The sequence below is a fragment of the Periplaneta americana genome, chromosome 8, assembly GCF_040183065.1.
Source record: "Periplaneta americana isolate PAMFEO1 chromosome 8, P.americana_PAMFEO1_priV1, whole genome shotgun sequence".
NCBI classification, from domain to species: Eukaryota; Metazoa; Arthropoda; class Insecta; order Blattodea; family Blattidae; genus Periplaneta; species Periplaneta americana.
The window spans coordinates 1196510-1215841 of record NC_091124.1 but is presented as its reverse complement, the minus strand read 5'-3'; the positions used below and the strand labels follow the sequence as shown (position 1 = coordinate 1215841).

Sequence of the window (19332 nt, the reverse complement as noted above, 5' to 3'; positions counted from 1 at the left end):
GTTAGTGTTTTGTTATTATGAATAATAGGTTGGCTAGTATTTTCCTGTGTATTGGAAATATTCTTCAGAAATTTATATGTTTTAGCGCTATCGGTTCTGTAATTAATATTTTCAAGAAATTTATTGAAACTTTAAAATGTACAACTTACTTTCAAGCACTTCCTTTCTTGAAGAAGTCACTACCATGCAGTTTTCTCCCTTGGACATTTTAATAAAAATTTAAACACGAAAAAATTTCATTAAAATATTTATGTGCATGTTTCATACGAAGTGGGTCTATAAGCTATTTCTTATTTAATTGCATTTACCTGAATATAGTGTTGAATTGAAATCACAACAAAACAGAACTGAATTGTGTATTGATATTAATATTAATACCGGCATTACCAATTAATTATTCATTCACAAGCCTAGGTACTTGCATTTCCAACAATTTACTTCACTGCAAACTGAAGTTATTGATGCCAACATAACAGTTAGAAAATAACTGCCAGTTGTAGTATTTGTCAGTATCCGAAATTCGAAACGAAGTTGGTAAAAGAAAATTCAACCTGAGAGCTAGAAAATTATTATAATCCACTAGCATATGTAGTAATAGGGGAAAATGGTTAGGTGTCACTCTTAGGATATTAAGTGAGCTGACCCGGACTATAGATAAACCTTAATGTGAAAGGAATAAAATAGCATAGACATAGTCAAAATAGTACATTAAAATAACCAATAAAAACATTGAGATTCATTGTATGATTCATGGGTATCGCTGTTACTTCCTCTTCTACTCTTTGGTTTGCTTCTTTCTCTTGCAAGTGTAATCTCCTGTGTTGGACTTCCAGGCTGACGACCTACTGTTCTGCTATCGCTGGTTGCTGCTGGAGATGAAGCGAGAGTTCGCATTTGATGACGCGCTGCGCATGCTGGAGGTCCTGTGGAGCTCGCTGCCTCCGATGCCGCCACAGAAAGAACTGTTCTTGTTCGAGACGAAGTTCTGCACATTGACACCGGGAGATGAACCTGCAGCCCTCAGCCCTCTGCTGAAGACCCCACGGGAGAACGCGTACACCAAGGTGTGCGCACTGCGGCGTCAGAGCTCTGCGGCATCGCTCCACTCGCTGTCCACCAGCAACTCCACGAGGCAGGTGATCCGGCACCGGCAGAACCAGAGCCTGGACGAAACTTCGACAGTCAAGGAGCGCAGCAAGGTCAAGCCTTTCGCCAGCCTGGATGACGCCAGCCTCCAGATGATCGGCCGTGCGCAGGAGTCGAAGACACAGTCCGTGACGTCGTTCGACACGCTCTCGGAACCCGAATCAGACGAGACGACAATAATCAACCACATCAACAGCAACACTGTGCTAAAGAGCGAAGTCAACTCCGACACGTCGGCCAACCTCCTGATCTCTAAAGGTGGGTCGAAGCGGGGATACTTACAGGACCTTAAAGAGAAATTTTCTGGAAGTCAAGGTAAGAATTTTTTTTCATCATTGGATAAGAATGATACTCAAGATGTGATAACAGATGACACCGCAGAAAAAAAACAGGTGCGAGTTGTTAAAAATCTAAACGAGTTTCTGAACTTCACAGCTCTTAATAAAAACCGTTTAATTCCAGACAAGATAGTTCCTAACCAAACTCCAAAGAAGGATTCTTCCAATATGTGGCAAGAAAATTCGTCGATTACTGTTAGTGAAAAGACTTGCTTGGCGGACACCGATCCCCCCGTGACATCTCCAAAGGATGCAGAGATTAGCGAAGACAAGGACAAAGTCTCTACTGAGGGACAGTTCGGAAACCGTGACGCGTTTTGTGATGGCAGTTCTCCCGATGACTCAACAGAGTACTTCCCAATGACAACGTCTATGACCCGCGAGCTACGGCTAGAGTTAGAGAACTTAGATCGACAGGTCTTCGGTTCGAAGTTCAACCAGCACAACTTTACCTTAGAGGATTCAGAAGAACTGGAATCTCCTTGCAGTGAATCTTTCCATTCTGTGGAATTCAAAGCAGACGGTGACGGTGAAAACAAAGACTGTGCAGTGTCGAAGCACGATTCCGATATTCATAGCGAAACGACTGTTGTAGAAGTTGCAGAGATCTGCCCGGAACCGAGTCCGAAACCACTGACCCTGAAACTGGATCAGAACTGGCAACAGAGTCAGAACCAAACACCAAAACATTCGGATTCGGATAAGAAAGCGAGGAGTTCTCTAAGACTGAACCAGGCTCTGCAGCATTTCAGTCCGAGCGCCACGCTGGGGACCGGAGAAGAGATTTTTGTGTGGGAGAACCCTCTTCAATGCCCGACGACCCCAGACGAGCAGGCAGACCTCGAGTACGACGACTCCCATAGTGAAAGTGGTTTCAATATTGCGGGTGGCGAAATATTCGAGAACGAGGGGCAAGGCATTAAATCGGTTACTCCGATAAGACTTCTTCGAAGTGGCGTGGGTGTTCAAGACCAGCATAGCAACAACAAGACGTCGCAGAGAGACGACGCGAGTGACAGCTCGGACGGATGGGACGACCACAGAGGCAACATCTGCAACGACACCCGAACTGTACCGAACAGGGCAGTGTTGCCGGAGAAGCGAGGTTCGGACCCAGGACAGGTAGCGAGGCAGAAGGCTAAGGAAATGCTGCCAGCGGCTCCTCCAACCGCTATGACAAATTCATGTGAAGAAGTAACGGAACACACTTTACGGAATTCTGCTCCGGCAGCTGCCGGCACGAGGCAGACGGTACAGTGTACCGGCACGCAGTTGCCGCCTCCGTCTGAATTTGGCGGTGGCAACCCGTTCCTCATGTTTTTGTGTCTGACCGTGTTGAGCCAGCACAGGGACAAAGTGATGGGTAACAGCATGGACTACAACGAGATGGCGATGCATTTCGACAAGATGATACGCAAGCACAATGTGACCCGGGTTCTGAACCAGGCACGGCAGATGTTCGCAGCTTACCTCCGACAGCAGGCATCTCTGAATAACAATACCGTTAATTCTAACTCCGATCTCAACGTATAGAGCGGATTTGGTGCCGTGAACCAAGCATACAGCAGAGATTTCCAACCTCGTCACAGTTCTCCCCTCTCCTCCTTACACCTTGTCTCCAGTAAGATATTAACAATGTACCTAGCTACTCTAGAGTGATAGATGTAGTTATGTTAAGGCAGTGTGTCCCAAACTGTGGTCCATGAAACTGTTCGGAGTCTTGTTACGATTGTAATGTTCCTTGCATGTATGAGTGAGTCATAAATAGACTGAGGAGTTATTTCTACTAAGAACTTCAAAACATGCCTGTAACTGTGCATTAAAAATCTCGTATAGAGTACAACACCCCACCCGGTAGCTAACAAGGGAAGGGTTTCGGCTCGAACAGAAATTTTTGGTTAAAAATTTGTACAGAGGCTTGCCTCACAATGGTGATGAAGTCCGTAAAAGCATTCATTTGTGTAACTCTCTGTTTGGTTGGTATTGGTCAATACACTTCTTTAAAAATGTACATGAGGATTCTCTATAAAATGCATGAAACAGCATGGAGCAGAGCAATAAGCACAACACGCAGAAGCAACACCTGAACAATCTTCTGAACCACACTCCAGTGCTGAAAAATCAAATGCCACCTGAATTACATTTTTGAAGTCCGAGACTTGTTCAGGATTCACGTAACCAGCTGACTGCCAGGAATACTGAAGCATAGGGCGGTATACTGGAGCAGACAACTGGTTATGAATAGCAAATTGTATTTTCATTATAAACACTCGATTTCCCAGGTTAAGTTCTGGATTCTCAGCAAGAGTCCTTATGTAATCTGTTATCCTCCGAGCATATATTTTGTATTGTCTAAGGCAGCAGTTCCCAAACTTTTTCAGCCACAGAGCCCTTTTTGAAGCAAAAGTTTCTCGTGGAGCCCCAAGAAATGTTTACTTTTAGCTTTATCTGTCTACGTTCTATGAAGCATATTTCACACGATACATAAACGGAAGTATGAATATAATAATAATAATAATAATAATAATATAAATAATCCGTGGCGCTACAGCCCTTGAAGGGCCTAGACCGACCAGCCGGCTGCTGGCCTCACGTCCACATGCCGAAGCAGAGGTGGACGATCATCCAACCAGAATGGAGATATCGTATGGTTAGTACAATGATCGCCCCAGCCGTTATAGCTGGCATTCGCAACCGGATTTCGCTACCTATCGTAGCTCCCCAAGTGCATCACGATGCTGGGTGGGCACCGGTCCCATACACGAATATGAATATATATAGTAAAAAAGTACTAAATCTACAAAATGATATTAACAAGTAGTTAAGATATTTTTAAAATGTTACAATGTTACATATACACCCCGAAGTTAATGTGAATAATGTGCCTGTTTCTTGCGACAGAGTTTGTCAATGTCCGGTGTCATAGAAGTCAGTTGAAGACGTATATCGTCTTCTGTGTCCAAACAAGTTTGATATTTGTTTTTGTAGCCGTGTACCTCGAAAAGGTCGTTTCACTGAGGTACAAAGTACCAAAAGGCAGTGAGAGAAATTTAGCTTTTGAACTTAATATCAAAAGATCCTCCCCTAACTTGCCCCAAAATTTCGGAAATGGTTTGCTTTTAAATTATGCCTGATAGTGGCTGTTCGAAACCATGTCTATAAGGACCTCATATCTGAAGCAGTGAGGGCTGCTGGTTTTGACATCACTGGAAATGGATCTACAACCCACTCATGTTTCTTTAGAATCGATTCCTGAGTGTCCCTTGGAAAGTATGAATTCATATTTTGAAGCAAATTGTCAAGGTGTTCTTTCATTATTGCTATGAATGAGACATTCATTGTTATGTTATTTTCTTCTATAAAGTTTAAAGTCAATGAGAAACGTAAGATCCTTATTGTCGACGCTTTCTATGTAGAACACTATCTTTTTCTTCAGTGCGACAATTTCGTCATCAGCGTCGAATATAGTCTTCCGTTTACCTTGTTTGTATGTGCTGAATTCATTTTTGAAAAATGTCTGCCAAGTAACATAATTTGTACAACCATTCCTGATCATTCAAAAATCTGTTAGCAAACTTTTCTGGTAATTCAAAAGTGAAGAAAATTCCGTTCGAAGTTCATGTAATCGGGACAACACTTTACTGCGCGACAACCATCGCACTTCTGTGTGTAATATTACTAACAATGACTTGTGTATACTACCCATATCTTCACACAGGATTTTGAGTAGCCTACACTGCGAAGGTCGTGCCTTAACAAAGTTGACAATTTTGACGGCGTTGTCTAGTACTTGCTGTAATAGACTTGAAAAACGAGATGACAAATTGAATTTATTTGAATATTATTTACAATTAACGCTAATTATTATAGTAACAGAACATAACCTTCTGCGACAGTATTGGATTTCCAGCCTCCGTGACTTTTCGCTAATTCTCTTTCGATTGCATATCCGAGAATAATCGATACTTGCGGTTTTATAACGGTAGAAAGCTGACCTGTCATTGGCTGAACAGTTGTAACCTGAGTCGTCATTGGCTGAAAGACCTGACCTTTAATGAGTAGGTGTACTTTAATGACATGCATTAAAGGTCTGCTACCAGGTGTATAATTACTACATTTCGGCATGGTCGAGCATAAAATACATTTAGCACTATAATAACCTTGGGTGCTTGACATAAAATATTGAAGTGACATACATAATGTTAATTGACATATAGGTTAAGTCTTCATTGACCATAATTGTAATACAATGTTAATCACATATGATGTGTTTAAAATATGTAGTCAGTCGTTTAAGATTGTTCAGAAAATGTCGACTAAAACAGCTCAGTATGATGATAAACTATGAAGAAATGTGGAGAATTCTCAGTCTGAGTCGCCGTGATGAGGCGTTTTTAGGTGATGTATGTGGAGGATTTCTTGGCGATGAGGCCCATTCATCCCGGCGTTACAAGACAGACTCTTGATTTTAATATAATCTCATAAAACTTATCTGACATTCAACATGACCTTTAAAAAAATTGTAATATCTGCCAATTCCCTGGCAAACCTGAAAGTAAGACCATGGATAAAATAAGTTTGGGACACACTGCATTAGAGGTTGATGTGATTATGCATGCATTAAGTTCATCATCAGGGAGTGATGACTAAGGAAACTTTGCATAACGAAAACATCATTTATTCCTTCCTTGAAGAAAGTGTCTGCTGCCCTCATGCCCCTTGGGGACCATCTCCTCATCGGTTGGAAGCCTCTGTTACGAACGAACTGATCACACCAACCAAGGACAGCATGTTGAATACAACACCATGTAGCCACCTTGTGCCATGTTTCCAGTACTTGTGTGTATCTGTGTGTGTGGGTGTGTGTGTGTTTGGTTGTGGGGTGTAGATAAATCTCCTCAAAGCATGTCATTGTCTCTTCCACACGGTGCTGGACTTGGAGAAAGATTGTGTGCAATACTTGAGCCAGTTATTTCGTTATTAGTGTTCATTGGTTTCCAAGGTTACAGCAGAATGATTACTGTTTGCAGAGAAATGGATTGGGAATGTTCTCTTTTAAATAGTCCTATGGCCGGTTTTTCCAAGTATTGTTAAACTCTAAACTGATTGTTAATTTATAAAATTGTATGTTTTCAACACCAATTTGGTTTAACAGAATGTTAACAGTTTGTTAATTTTAAATGTAGGATTTCGGGCAGTTAACTCGTTTAACAGTTAGTTAAATATGGCCGATATCTCCACAGCTGTTCGAACAGAAGTTGCGAAATTAATATTTTGTGTCTCTCTGTAGGGAATGTTTAGCATATGACTGGTAATATAAGATTTAAAAAATACTTTGGATTGTTTAAATACATCAGTGTTATTTTATTTCTTTCGTATTTCGTATCCATAATAGCAATGAGGAAATATAACCTTACTTTGTAATTATTATTCAGCACATCACCTACAACGTTCATTTGTCAACTGTTTGTTTATGGAACGTGGCCTACAATAACAGGTTGTCATTTTATGCAAGTTTCATGACTCACTCTATAATATAGAATTTAAAGATTAATTTTAGCCAATCAAAAATTGTCTTACATGTGTAGAATCATTACCAACTGCTGTTGAGTAGTTAAAATAGTGCTAACAGACGTTGTAGTTAAGTGTTGGTTATCTTAAACAAAATTATGTTGAACAAATGGAAAATACATTAACAAAGCGTTAAAAATAAACAGACTGTTAATTTAACATTCGTTAAGCAAAATTAAACATTACTTGGACAAACTGGCCACTAGTCTTCTTGCTTTACACTCAAAAGGTGAAATCTTACCATTTGCTCCTCTTACTCTATATGCCAGTGAATTATAGTGATTTTCTAGCTGTCAGGTTGAATTTCCATTTGCCAACTTTTGGATTTTGGTACTGACAACTATCAGTTACTTCCTAACTGTTGTATTGACAGCATCGTTTGCCTTTGAAGAAGTTGCCACTGTTCATGAAACAAAAGTTACTAGTGAGTGTTATTTGAAATTTGAACGTAATGTATGATTGAAGACCACAGGCAAACCACATTCTAAATCACATTTTTTTTATGAGATGTGTATGCCATCTGGTAGTATATCAATTGTACTACATTTTGAGCTTTCCCAAATCAGAAAACACTAACCTACGTCCAATAAATTCGTGCTTTGAAGTAATAATTTACATGCTATGAAAGACAATTCTATATATATTACAGGGAGTACTGGTATATATCTCAAAACAAACCTCATGTGACTTAAAATTTCTTTGTGATCTTAAATTAATAATATTAACACTAATAATATTTTTTAATAAATGTTACAGTAATAATATATTAATAAATAGACAGAATACATTTTAAACAGGTATTCGGTTTCTGGAGTTCATACTAATCATTTGATGTAGTCAAACAAATTTTTAGGTTAGGTCTCATATGAATCATAAACTGTTCAGTCAAGCCAATATATTTCATGTTGCTAGACAAAATATATTTTAATATTAGAGCAATCATAAATAAATATATATATTATTGTTTCCGTACATAGCATTGATTTTATATATAACAGTTGGCAACATTGAAAAGACATTATTTTAGCTTTTTTGGACCTAATCTTACGTGACTTCCACTGTACATAACATTGTTGTATCTTTTGAGTTAATGTTATAAATATATTAATATTGCTATCTTGTGTTAGGTCAGAGAAACTCTAGTTTCTTTTAATGTGTTCCATGATCTATCATTTTTACTTTAACTTCACACGAACTTATAGAGCGAAAGTCCACACCTGTGGAGTAACGGTCAGAACGTCTGGCCGCGAAACCAGGTGGCCCAGGTTCGAATCCTGGTCGGGGCAAGTTACCTGGTTGAGGTTTTTTCCGGGGTTTTCCCTCAACCCAATACCAGCAAATGCTGGGTAACTTTTGGTGCTGGACCCCGGACTCATTTCACTGGCATTATCACCTTCATCTCATTCAGACGCTAGATAACCTAGATGTTGATAAAGCGTCGTAAAATAACCGAATAAAGTACAAAAAAATATAGAGTGAAGAGAAAAAATTGATGATGCAAAATGTTGATTTAAAGAATAGAAACTTCTTCCCATATTCTCAGCAGCTGCTCTCATGACACAATATAAACTTGAAGATCTACTGGTGAATTATGATTGAACCAGGAGATTTAGTGACATAGCAGCATTCTGTAAAAATGACTCCAAGCTTATATCACAGATTCATGTATCAGATATGAAAATGATGACCTGGAACATTGTAAATCAGTTCATAATGGAAAACAGGCTATATAATATATGAAAATTATGAAAATTATTACATTACTAAATTTTCTCATCAATATGGCAGTAGAAATTTTGAACCTGATCTTTTTGCATCAAGAGAAATGATCTGTGACACTGTTCTTCAGTTTTTCGAAACCTTTGGTTTAAATTGCTTTATTATTTATGAAAAAATTTTAATCGATTCCATAAAAATCATAAATTTTTACATGGATGGACAATAAACACTCTACTACTATTTAAATCTGAAATAATAAGATAGCTTTTTTGGTAAATAACTTGAATTTATTCTTTAATGAAAATTATTATCAAATTTGAAGAATTGGTTAGTATGATGCATATGTATTGCATCTCCAAAATGGAGCAACTTTGCTTATTGTTAATAATTAAGCTGTTTCTTCTTTTTTAGGACACTTTTGTGGTAATAGTACTGTCGGTTTAGTTACATGCATGTTCGTATTTAGTCTTTTACGTGTGTATTAAGACGCTCATTTTCATAACAATTTTTTTGCCCAGAATTCGATTTCAGTATGCTGGGTATTGTACTAGCGCAAGATGCACAAATTAAAAAAAAATGGACTCTGTTGTGAGAGCAAATGATTTAGTTGTAACTTGCTTGGCAGTAGAAAGCAACCAATTAACAAAATTTTAGTTTGGATCTGGAACAGGCTTACAATGCTAATATTTGAACAATATGAGTAGTATTCGTAATGAATTAATGATATAACAAAAGAAAAGAATTACTGAACTCCTGAACCAGAAGACTTCAGGCAAAATTTATCAATATTTTATCCTTGTCGAAATTCATATCTGTAAATAACGAATTCATACTGTTGTCTTGCCAGTTTCTAATTACTTCATCTTACATCATAATTTGCATATTGCCAGGCTAGAAGATATGAGGGCTAATGGAAGAACTCTTAAGCAACCAGTTTCTGTACGAGCTTGTAGATTGGTAATGTGACAATGCTCAGAAGTCAGTCTCTCGGCAGTATAGTGCAAAGCCACACACAATCCTTCTCCAGGTCTACTTAACATGATTCCTAGGAAGCCAAGGAATAACACGAAGTAAGGAACTGATACATATTATAGAAGTAGAACTGATTGTCTTCTGCCTTAATGAGAGGAGCTGATATTGTCGCAGTTGCGTCGAATTTTCGAAATTGTTGTAAATCGCTAAAATTTGAAGAGGTTAATACAGAAGTTCCCATGAGGGAAAAGATGTGAGAGCATGTGTTATTTGTCTGAAACTCTTTTCGAATAACTTAATATCATGCAGGGCTAAAAATGCAGTATCGTAGTGCTGTGGCAATTTCGAGAAATAATAATGCACTCTCATTTTTTTTCCTTTCTTTTTAACATGTGACTGTCACATTAAACTTCAGTTATTTTATAAGAAACCATTACTTTCAGAACGTAACAAATGACTGTTATATTATGCATTTGTTTTGATTCATAAAACAAATGACAGTCAAATTACGTTTGTGTTTTATTTATAAAAACAAATGATAGTTACATGCTTCCATTTCTTAACATGGAGATTTTTTATTGTGTTAAACTGTTGTGAGTTACTTTATGTGAAGCATTTGATGCGAAGAAGTATTTTGAAACAAATGACGCTGGAACTGATTGTTGTGTCAAGGAGTATGTGACTATTCTGTTGTCCGAATTCTGTAAGTTTTTATTTTTGGTGATGTTAGACATTTTAAGAAAATGCAGAGAGAAAATGTTGGGAGCCTCTGCATTATAAACGGTTAACAACTGATTGTGATGTTACATTATAGTGGAGAAGAGAAGTATCATTAAAAAGAAGAGGTTTCATTTTTAAGTTGCTAGAGAACCGGAATATTTTCTTTTCAAGCTTACAAGTGGAATAAACATAATCACTTCTGAATTTCCGCCAATAGTGGTACTGACTTGTGCTATAAATTTGTTAAGGATCAACGAAAGGATCCAGGGTTCAATCTCAAGGAACTCTTGTGATTTATAGTGAACAAAGCGAGTATGCATCATATTATCTCTTGAGTACTTATTAAGTTTCTCTTAACCATTGAGATGCCATCATTGCTTCATTATGCTGGTATTGCCTCATTCTGAATGGCCTTAAGTAAAAAATGACGGTACATGTTGTTAAGGATCTCCATCATAAACGTTTAATTTGTTTATAGTCTGCGAGTACTTATACCGTGTATTTGTTCCAACATTACATAATCCATCCGGTGTAGCTATAATAACTCTAAACTTATGGTCCAGTTTTTCTGAAACTTGGTAACATCACAATACATTAATTTTATTTCTCACTCCAAGATGACAATGACCGAACTTCTTCTAAAGAAGTTGAAAAATGTGTAATACGGAGTGCTGAATATTAGTCCAGTGTTCAGCCCTTATTCTGAGCATTTTTGACAAATTAAAAATAACGAAATAATTGGCAGGTAAATCGTGATCAATTCAAATATTAGAGAAAAGTTCTTTACAAACATCACTGTCCACCACTTCTAGCTGCTCGTGAGATTAAAATTAGAAGTAGGCATAGGTTTTTCTTTTCTTTAAGAATATGTACAAATTGACAATCATGTGCAGCATAGGTGAATATTCAGTAAGAGGGAAAGATTCGAAGGTAATTACACTCCCATAACAAATTTCGAAATTATGTAAAGATGAGATGTGTAAGTTTGAAGTTATGTTGAGACAAATATTAAATCACAGTTTTCAATCCTGGCTGCAAAGTTCTTACATTTATGATATAAAGGAAATTAGTGATAAATGGGGGAGGGATTTAAGAAATGTTAGTCATTCATTACAGAATATCTTTGATTGGCGGGAAAAGACACGTAAGTAAAAAAAATTAATATTTCAGGAGAGACTTTCTTTTTAATTTACTCTTAACTGAATATAAGTATAATAATGAAATTCATGTATGTTGGTTAAAGTAAGACCCTCTTCAATTTAAAACACAAGAAATTTTATTATTTAAAAAATTAGAAAAAAATACTAGACATATTATGTGATTAGGTAGAACAGAAAAATCAACTTTTTTGACTTATGTGAATTTGCTGCCGATCAAAGATATATTTTCTAAATATTACGTGAAAATCGTATTCTGCTCATAATTGTACATTAATACAACTGTATTTTTTTCTAATCAACATTTGCACGAAAATTAGAATGGAATTCTATTTGTAATGCGGGTGTAAAACGGGTACCATCTATGCATGATAAATTCTTGGGGACGGAATATAATTGTGCAGGATGTATTAGGAGGATTGTATAGTACTTATGAAAAATGCTTGTGTTAAATGTCTTGGACATTTCAGTAAATGCGTCTCCAGTGGCAGCTGAAACTGATTCAGAGGACTACCTCACCTCTCACCGTGCGACCCCCGCAAAGGCCAGTAGAGTCGTGGTAGACGAGGGCAGCACTTGTATTATTTATGATCTCGGGATATGACAGGCTATAATTTGGCTGTGACCAGCCTCGTGGTCTAGTGGTCAGAGTTTGTGACTACAGTTCATGAGGTCCCGGGTTCGATTCCCAGTTAGAAAACAGGAATTTTTCCTTAAAGGGAATAATTCCTATATTTGTCTGTTGGTCTGCAATTTAGGTTAAGCTCAGATATAAGACCTCTCCTGGTGCCATATAATCATGATCATCCTATCATATCAGGGTAATGTAACTCCAGGTGCCCCAACCTTAGAAGTGGGTTACACCCCTGATCACATTGCTCAGCCTTATAGGCTTTGACGGCAACAACTTTTATCAACTTCACTATGCTGCCATCTAGTTACTGCATAAGAAATCTCTTTATAACTCTCATTTGAATTGCATGGAGCAACTGTACTTCCATCTATCGGTCGTTTCCAATCGACGGTGGCGATCCTGATGGTTGTTCTCTTCCAAATGTTACCGTTTTTAACATGGGGGATGGCCAATCTGTTACATATGTGATCAGGGGTTACACCTAAGCCACTGCCAGAAGAGAAGATCAGAAATGTCGAAAGACAACCTGGTGGCATTAGGAAAAAATCTGGCTATGGGGACATACAGTAAGGGAACAGGCAGAAATACATGTACAGCGAAAGTAATTAAGTTAATGCCTGTGTTATTGTAATATTAAATACTGTTTATCATCTGTGAGCATAATGAACTCAAAAACCAAATAAAATGAATATATTATTACTATATTATTACACTTAGTCACTCATAACGAGTGCACTTCTGCACATGTGTGGACATTGTGCCACTGTCATACATCTATGACGCAGTGCATGAGGGTAGGCCACTAGAGGGAACCCAAGAGGTGGAACTTAAACTGAGAGGATTCAATCCAACATCGGAATGGGAATCCGGTGTGGCTTAGTGGATAGAGTGTCAGCACGCAGAGCTGAAATCTCGGTGCCGGAGAGAATTTTTCCCTGTTCCACTCATCCTTCATCAAATAAAATGAAGTTTAAAATAAAACTATAAGAATGTAGTAAATTGTACCATGTTACAGGAACTTTTCATTTTAGTATCTCGAGTTTGTATAGGGTTTGTTTTCTTTGTCTCTTCAGGAAATTTAATGGTTCTTGGCTTCTCTTGCTGTTTGTCTCGGATTCATATGGTAATATGTCGTCCACACCTGTGGAGTAATGGTCAGTGCTTCTGGCCGCGAAACCAGGTGGCCCGGGTTCGAATCCCGGTCGGGACATGTTACCTGGTTGAGGTTTATTCCGGGGTTTTCCCTCAACCCAATACGAGCAAATGCTGGGTAACTTTCGGTGCTGGACCCCAGACTCGTTTCACTGGCATTATCACCTTCATCTCATTCAGACGCTAAATAACCTAGATGTTGATACAGCGCGTCGTAAAATAACCCAATAAAATAAATAAAATAAAATATGTCTGTATTGTCATGTTCGCTTGACCACCTTATAAGTGATACAACGAGTTTGTAGTAAATAACTTCATTACTCTTAAGAATTCATTGTTTAAATAAAGGTCAATTAAGAGGAAGAGGACTATACATTCTCTGTACTGTAGAGTGACATCATCACTGAAGCTCTCAAGTTCTGCTACGATTGCACTGGCTTTTGCAAGGTTTAGCACTGTTATAAACTGTGTCTACCTTATATTAAGTTGAACTGTTCAAGAAATATTGACAGGAAACTTTTAGTGAATATAACTTACGCAGTACACACGTATTTCTACACTTACAGACTACTGTAATATGGTAAATGTGTGCTGTTTTAACTTATTTAGTTTACATGAATTACAAAGTAAGTAATAAAAGATTGCTAAGCATACCTTCTTACAGTCACAGTCCATATTCTATGTCGTGTACTAAGGTCGGGTAAGTGTGACACACTGAATTGTATCCACTAACATTTACAGTATTGGATTTGCAAGTATTACACCAAAGCAAAGATATTGAATAGTTTACAGTTCAAAGCAGGATTTTCATTTAAATTCGCGAGTTTATAAACCAAATAATCGTAGTTGATAAAAATATAAAAGATTTCACTTTAAACAGGAGTATGACTATATATAGTCACATTCTAAACTTCACATGTCATTTCTTTTTCTATATTGGATGGTGACTTGGAACACACACCATAGGGATTTCAATGCTAAAATTTATACATACTAGGATCAAAAAGTTCCCGGAATTTGCTAGTATCATGGAAACAACGTACCTTAAACACTATTCTACAGCATTCCCTTCAAAATAGTTGCCTTCCGCAACAACACACTTTTGCCAACGCGTGTAGAGTTCCTGCAAGCAGGCCTGGAAGCCATTTTGTGAAACCCGTCTTAGTGCTCTCGTCGCGTTTGCGATAACCTCTTCAGCATTGAATCTCCGTCCTTTCAGATGACTTTTCAGATGGGGAAACAGAAAGTAATCAGGTGGTGAGAGATCAGGAGAGTATGGTGGGTGATCCAAAGCAGTTATGTTGTGCCTGGCAAGAAAATTCTTTACAATAATTGCGCGATGAGCAGGTGCATTGTCATGCATAAGGAACCAGTTTCCTTCTCTGGATGTTTCCTTCTCACTGCGTCCCGGAGGCGATGGAGGATTTCTACGTACAATTCTTTCGTTACAGTACGACCTTCTGGAATGAACTCATGGTGGATGAGACCCTGAAGAAAACTTCCAACATAACTTTGCCTTTGGAAGTGTCCCTAGGAAATTTCTGCTTCCGAGGGGATGTTTTCGATTTCCACTCAGATGACTGTCGTTTAGGGACTGGGTCGTACAAGTAGCACCAAGTTTCATCACCAGCAATAATTTTGTTTAAGAAATCACCATCTTCATCAGCCATACTGATCATGTCCCCAGCAAGAGTCATTCTTGTTTCTTTCTGTTCTGCCGACAACATTTTCGGAACTAACTTCTGAGACACGTAATGCATGTTGAGATGCTTGTGAAGAACATTGTATACACTTCCGACTGATATTCCGACCTCTGCTACTATCTCTTTTATGGTTTTACGTCGGTCGTCCCTCGCAACATTAAGCACACGCTGAGCGATTGCTTCATTTGTTGCAGTTGTTGGTCAGCCGCTGCATACGTCATCTTTGATGCTATCGCGGCCACCAGAAAAGCGTTTATGCCAGGCATACACTTGAGTTTTTTCATTGCTGCTTCGCCATATGCTTCTTCCAACAATCTTAATGTCTCTGCAGGAGTTTTGTGTAACAAAACACAGAACTTCATGTTTGTACGTTGCTCTGTGGACATAATTACAAAATGCGACGAACAAACAAAACACTATGATAAACAATTGCCTACAACTCAAAACCAACAATCGCCATTATCAACAAACTTTAAGGAAATGACATCATGAATGTTACCAACAAAACAAATGTATAATATCCCTTGTTATATATTAATACGAAAAATGGTAGTAAAATTCCGGGAACTTTTTGAACCTAGTAGTATTTTGTTATATTAGCTCCTCTAATTATTATAGAAGAAAATGTTATTAAGGGGAGAGGATGGTATTTTTTGGTGAAAAATGAGTAAATTTAAAAAAAAAAAATTTTAAATACTCTGTGATATGTGTGGAATGCATATCATAATTTTTTGTGGGTATTTGTGCCCTTATCGGATGTTGAGACGTCATTTTTAAACTTCCTGAGCTATGGATTTTTAAATCACACGCCCGCTTTTATCGGTTTCCTGTAACTTCATTTTTTTTTGCTACATTGCCAGACAAAAATGGATATAATTTTTTAACTATTAAAGATACATGCATGAAATTTAGAACACACATTCTTTAGACTATTAGGAAACTTTTCTCTGTAACAGAATTTTGTTAATTGATTTGATTTTAAAAATACGTCCGTTTGTTTGCAAGAAAGGAAATCAGAAAATTGTTATTAAATTTTAATTGTTTATTTTACAAACGTAGGGACTAATATCAAAATTCTGTTACAGACAGTTTGTAGAACATACTTTTGCAAATACATTGCAAAAAACTGTTTGGATCTATCTTTAAAAACGGTTTAGATATATTAGATATATCGGTTTTAGTTTTTTTTTTTTTTTCAAAATATTTTCATTTGGTTGAGCTGCCACAGCTATGAGCTCTCTACATACAAAAAATTAATGTTTTACACCAAATAAGAAAAAAGTTTTAAAAAATACCATCTTCTCCCCTTAAAGTTTCCTATAGAGAAGAAAATTCTGCAGCCATTTTTTTATTGAATTAATATTTTGATTGTGATTGTGTTTGGGATTAATTAAAATAAAAAAGTAATTTTAACCACCTTTAGTGAAAACTTAATTACGGTATATTGTGAATTATTTTCTGCCGCAATGAACTTTTCAGCCAGTATATTGCATGAAGTCAAAAATCTACATCACGTACATTTCCTTCATAAACTTTATTTATGAACTCAATTTCTAATTATTCTTGAGGAGTTGAAATGCATTTTATGTTTTACTCAGAGTTGGTTGTTTTCTGCATAACTACCGTCATTTCATTTCATGTATGCATTCCCACAGTATTAATATAATATATCCTTAATTTTTATAATGATGCAGGCATTTGTTTTGAGTATTGTGCTACTGCTGCATTTCGTAGCAGAATATTAACTAATCTACATACAGTCACGTGGCTTAAAATTTTTGTTTCTCTGTGATAGAACTTGTACTTACGATTATTAATTAATTTTAGATATTTCTTTACTTTATTGTAGAAATTTATTACCAACAAATACATTTTACGGTGTTTACTTTATTTAAATTATAGTTAAAAGTCAGGCACTCAGTATTTGTAGTGCATATTCCAGATTGTAACTCAGTTTACAAATTGAGTTCCAAGTAGCAAGTTGTTCTGAAGTTCTCAGGTCATAATATTCTTATATACTGGGTGTCCCATAAGTCTAGAACCATAGGCGAATTACTGAAAATGTTTTTTCTTTGCCCACAGGACAGTTGAGTGATGTCTTTAAGTAAAGAGGAACGTATTCAACTGATCCTGCTTGTTGGCGGCCATCTCAATGAATTTTTTAATGATTTTTCTCACAACTGTGTGTAATTGGCACTCATTCTGGGTGCAAAGCATTAAATTCACAGGCAACCTCCCTGTAGCAATTAAGATCAGTTGAATACGTTCCTCTTTATTTAAAGACATCACTCAGTTGTCCTGTGGACAAAGAAAAACGTTTTCACAGTAATTCGCCGATGATTCCAGACTTATGGGACACTCTGTATAAACTGACCGTGTGACACATCACTGTTTGTTCACATTTTTGAGTCATTTGTCCATTTTGTCAACTATTATTATTATTATTATTAGTATTAGTAATTGCTTAAATGACACCTCATTACTTGACTGGCTGACTTGACAGTACGGGTTCTAGCATTTAGGCTTCCATTGGCCCATTGTATGCCTTATACAGGGTGGAAGTGAAATAATCCTGCGGATTGAAAGGGCTGATAGGGTACACTTAAATGAATAGAAAACCTATATTACGTTTTGTGATTAAATGCACTGTTAAGTAGAAAATTAAGTTGGAAGTTTCTGCCGCTAACACACTGCTCTTTCTTCTCGTAATACAGATGTAAGAGGGCAACAAACTCAGGTCTGTCTCTCTAGGTGAACTGCCTTTCACCTCCCCCTCTGGCTACAACGTTGCAATCTGGTCGGATTGTTCCGTGGCTGAAATTAGTGGTTTTTAAATTAAATTTACACGAAAACCGTCCACGCTATTGAAATAATCCAGAAGGATAAATGATTTCTTATTAGTTTTCTATTGATATGGAAAAAATCACGATCCTTTACCTAATAAGAGTGCGTCAAACATTTGGGGGAAAAAAAAATTTCTGAGAAAACTATTAATTTTTCACCAATACGGTATTACACTTTTTTTGTTACATACAACATGAGCTATTCGTTCTGAAAACCTGCAGAGTTATTTTACTTCCACCCTGTATATGCAATGATTGTTCAAAACCGATAGGTGGCCTGGGTGAATCCGATGCTGACATGTAGGCCATTCTACCTCAGCCTTGATGGAGCCAAGTCCCATCCCTAGACGAGTATTTGATAAGACTCAGGGCCCGTAGCCCTAAGCCCATCCTTTATCAGCATCGGGAATGCATTCTACCCCCCCCCCTCCCCAAGAGTTCACTCCAGCCTATTTTAACTATTACAGATAATAAATTAAATCAGGGAGAGGTGGGGTGTTAGTGGATTGAAAAAGGGGAACCAGGAGTAAACCGTGAAAATCCCTCTGAACAAGGTTTGCTTTGTCCACTACCAATTCTAACAGGTCTTGGCCGAGGATCGAACCTAGGCTGCCTGGATGGAAGATGAGCCACAGATGTGCTATAAGTTGAAGCAATGCTCATAGACTCATCTGTGGATATCGCTTAGTTTGTAAATAATAACAGCACGTGTGTACAAGGAGAAAGTAATTCGGTTTATTCTCGACATTTACCTTTTCAAGTGCATTTAGTAGCTTGAGTCATATCGAACATTTTGAGTGTGTTAATGTTTTCGTTCTGAGGACATTGCTAGTTTTAACTTTAGACTCTGACATCAAGAATGTTTCTATGTGAATATAAGAGAATTTTATTCTCTACGATATACGTACATTACTAATAATTACATGACATTGTTGTATTGCTTGAGTTGAAGCTACATTGAAATGTTTGTTTTTGGGGAATGTATTTGGATTTTTGGTTGTTTTATTATTATTATTATTATTATTATTATTATTATTATTATTATTATTATTATTATGTTTTATGTAGAATTTCGAATATTCTTTTGTTTGTATTCTGCATTGTGTTGTTATTATAATTGTTTGACTTCATAAATAAAATGTAATTTATTCTTCCTTTTAATTTCTTTTTGTATATTTTTCTGTACATTATACTATTTTCATTACGGTAGCCATATTTGAAGTGCATTAGTATATTAAACTTTGCTAACAAATATAAAGATAACTATTATAATATATACAGTGTTACTATAAATTATCTTTCCGATTACAAACTTGAATAACTATCGTTAAGAGACACTTAGAAACACGATATTGGTATCAATGGAAAGAGAAACTC

General features: G+C 37.0%; 1 protein-coding gene across 1 annotated transcript in view; it reads left to right on the top strand.

Annotated features, from left to right (window-relative positions):
* LOC138704411 (uncharacterized) overlaps positions 1-16276 on the top strand; it is a 60305-nt gene extending 44029 nt beyond the window's left edge. The window contains exon 8 of the mRNA XM_069832257.1: positions 834-16276. Within this exon, the coding sequence (XP_069688358.1) occupies positions 834-3017 (2184 nt within the window). The 3' untranslated portion in view covers positions 3018-16276. The remainder of the gene's footprint in view (positions 1-833) is intronic.
* The last annotated feature ends 3056 nt before the right edge of the window (positions 16277-19332 follow it).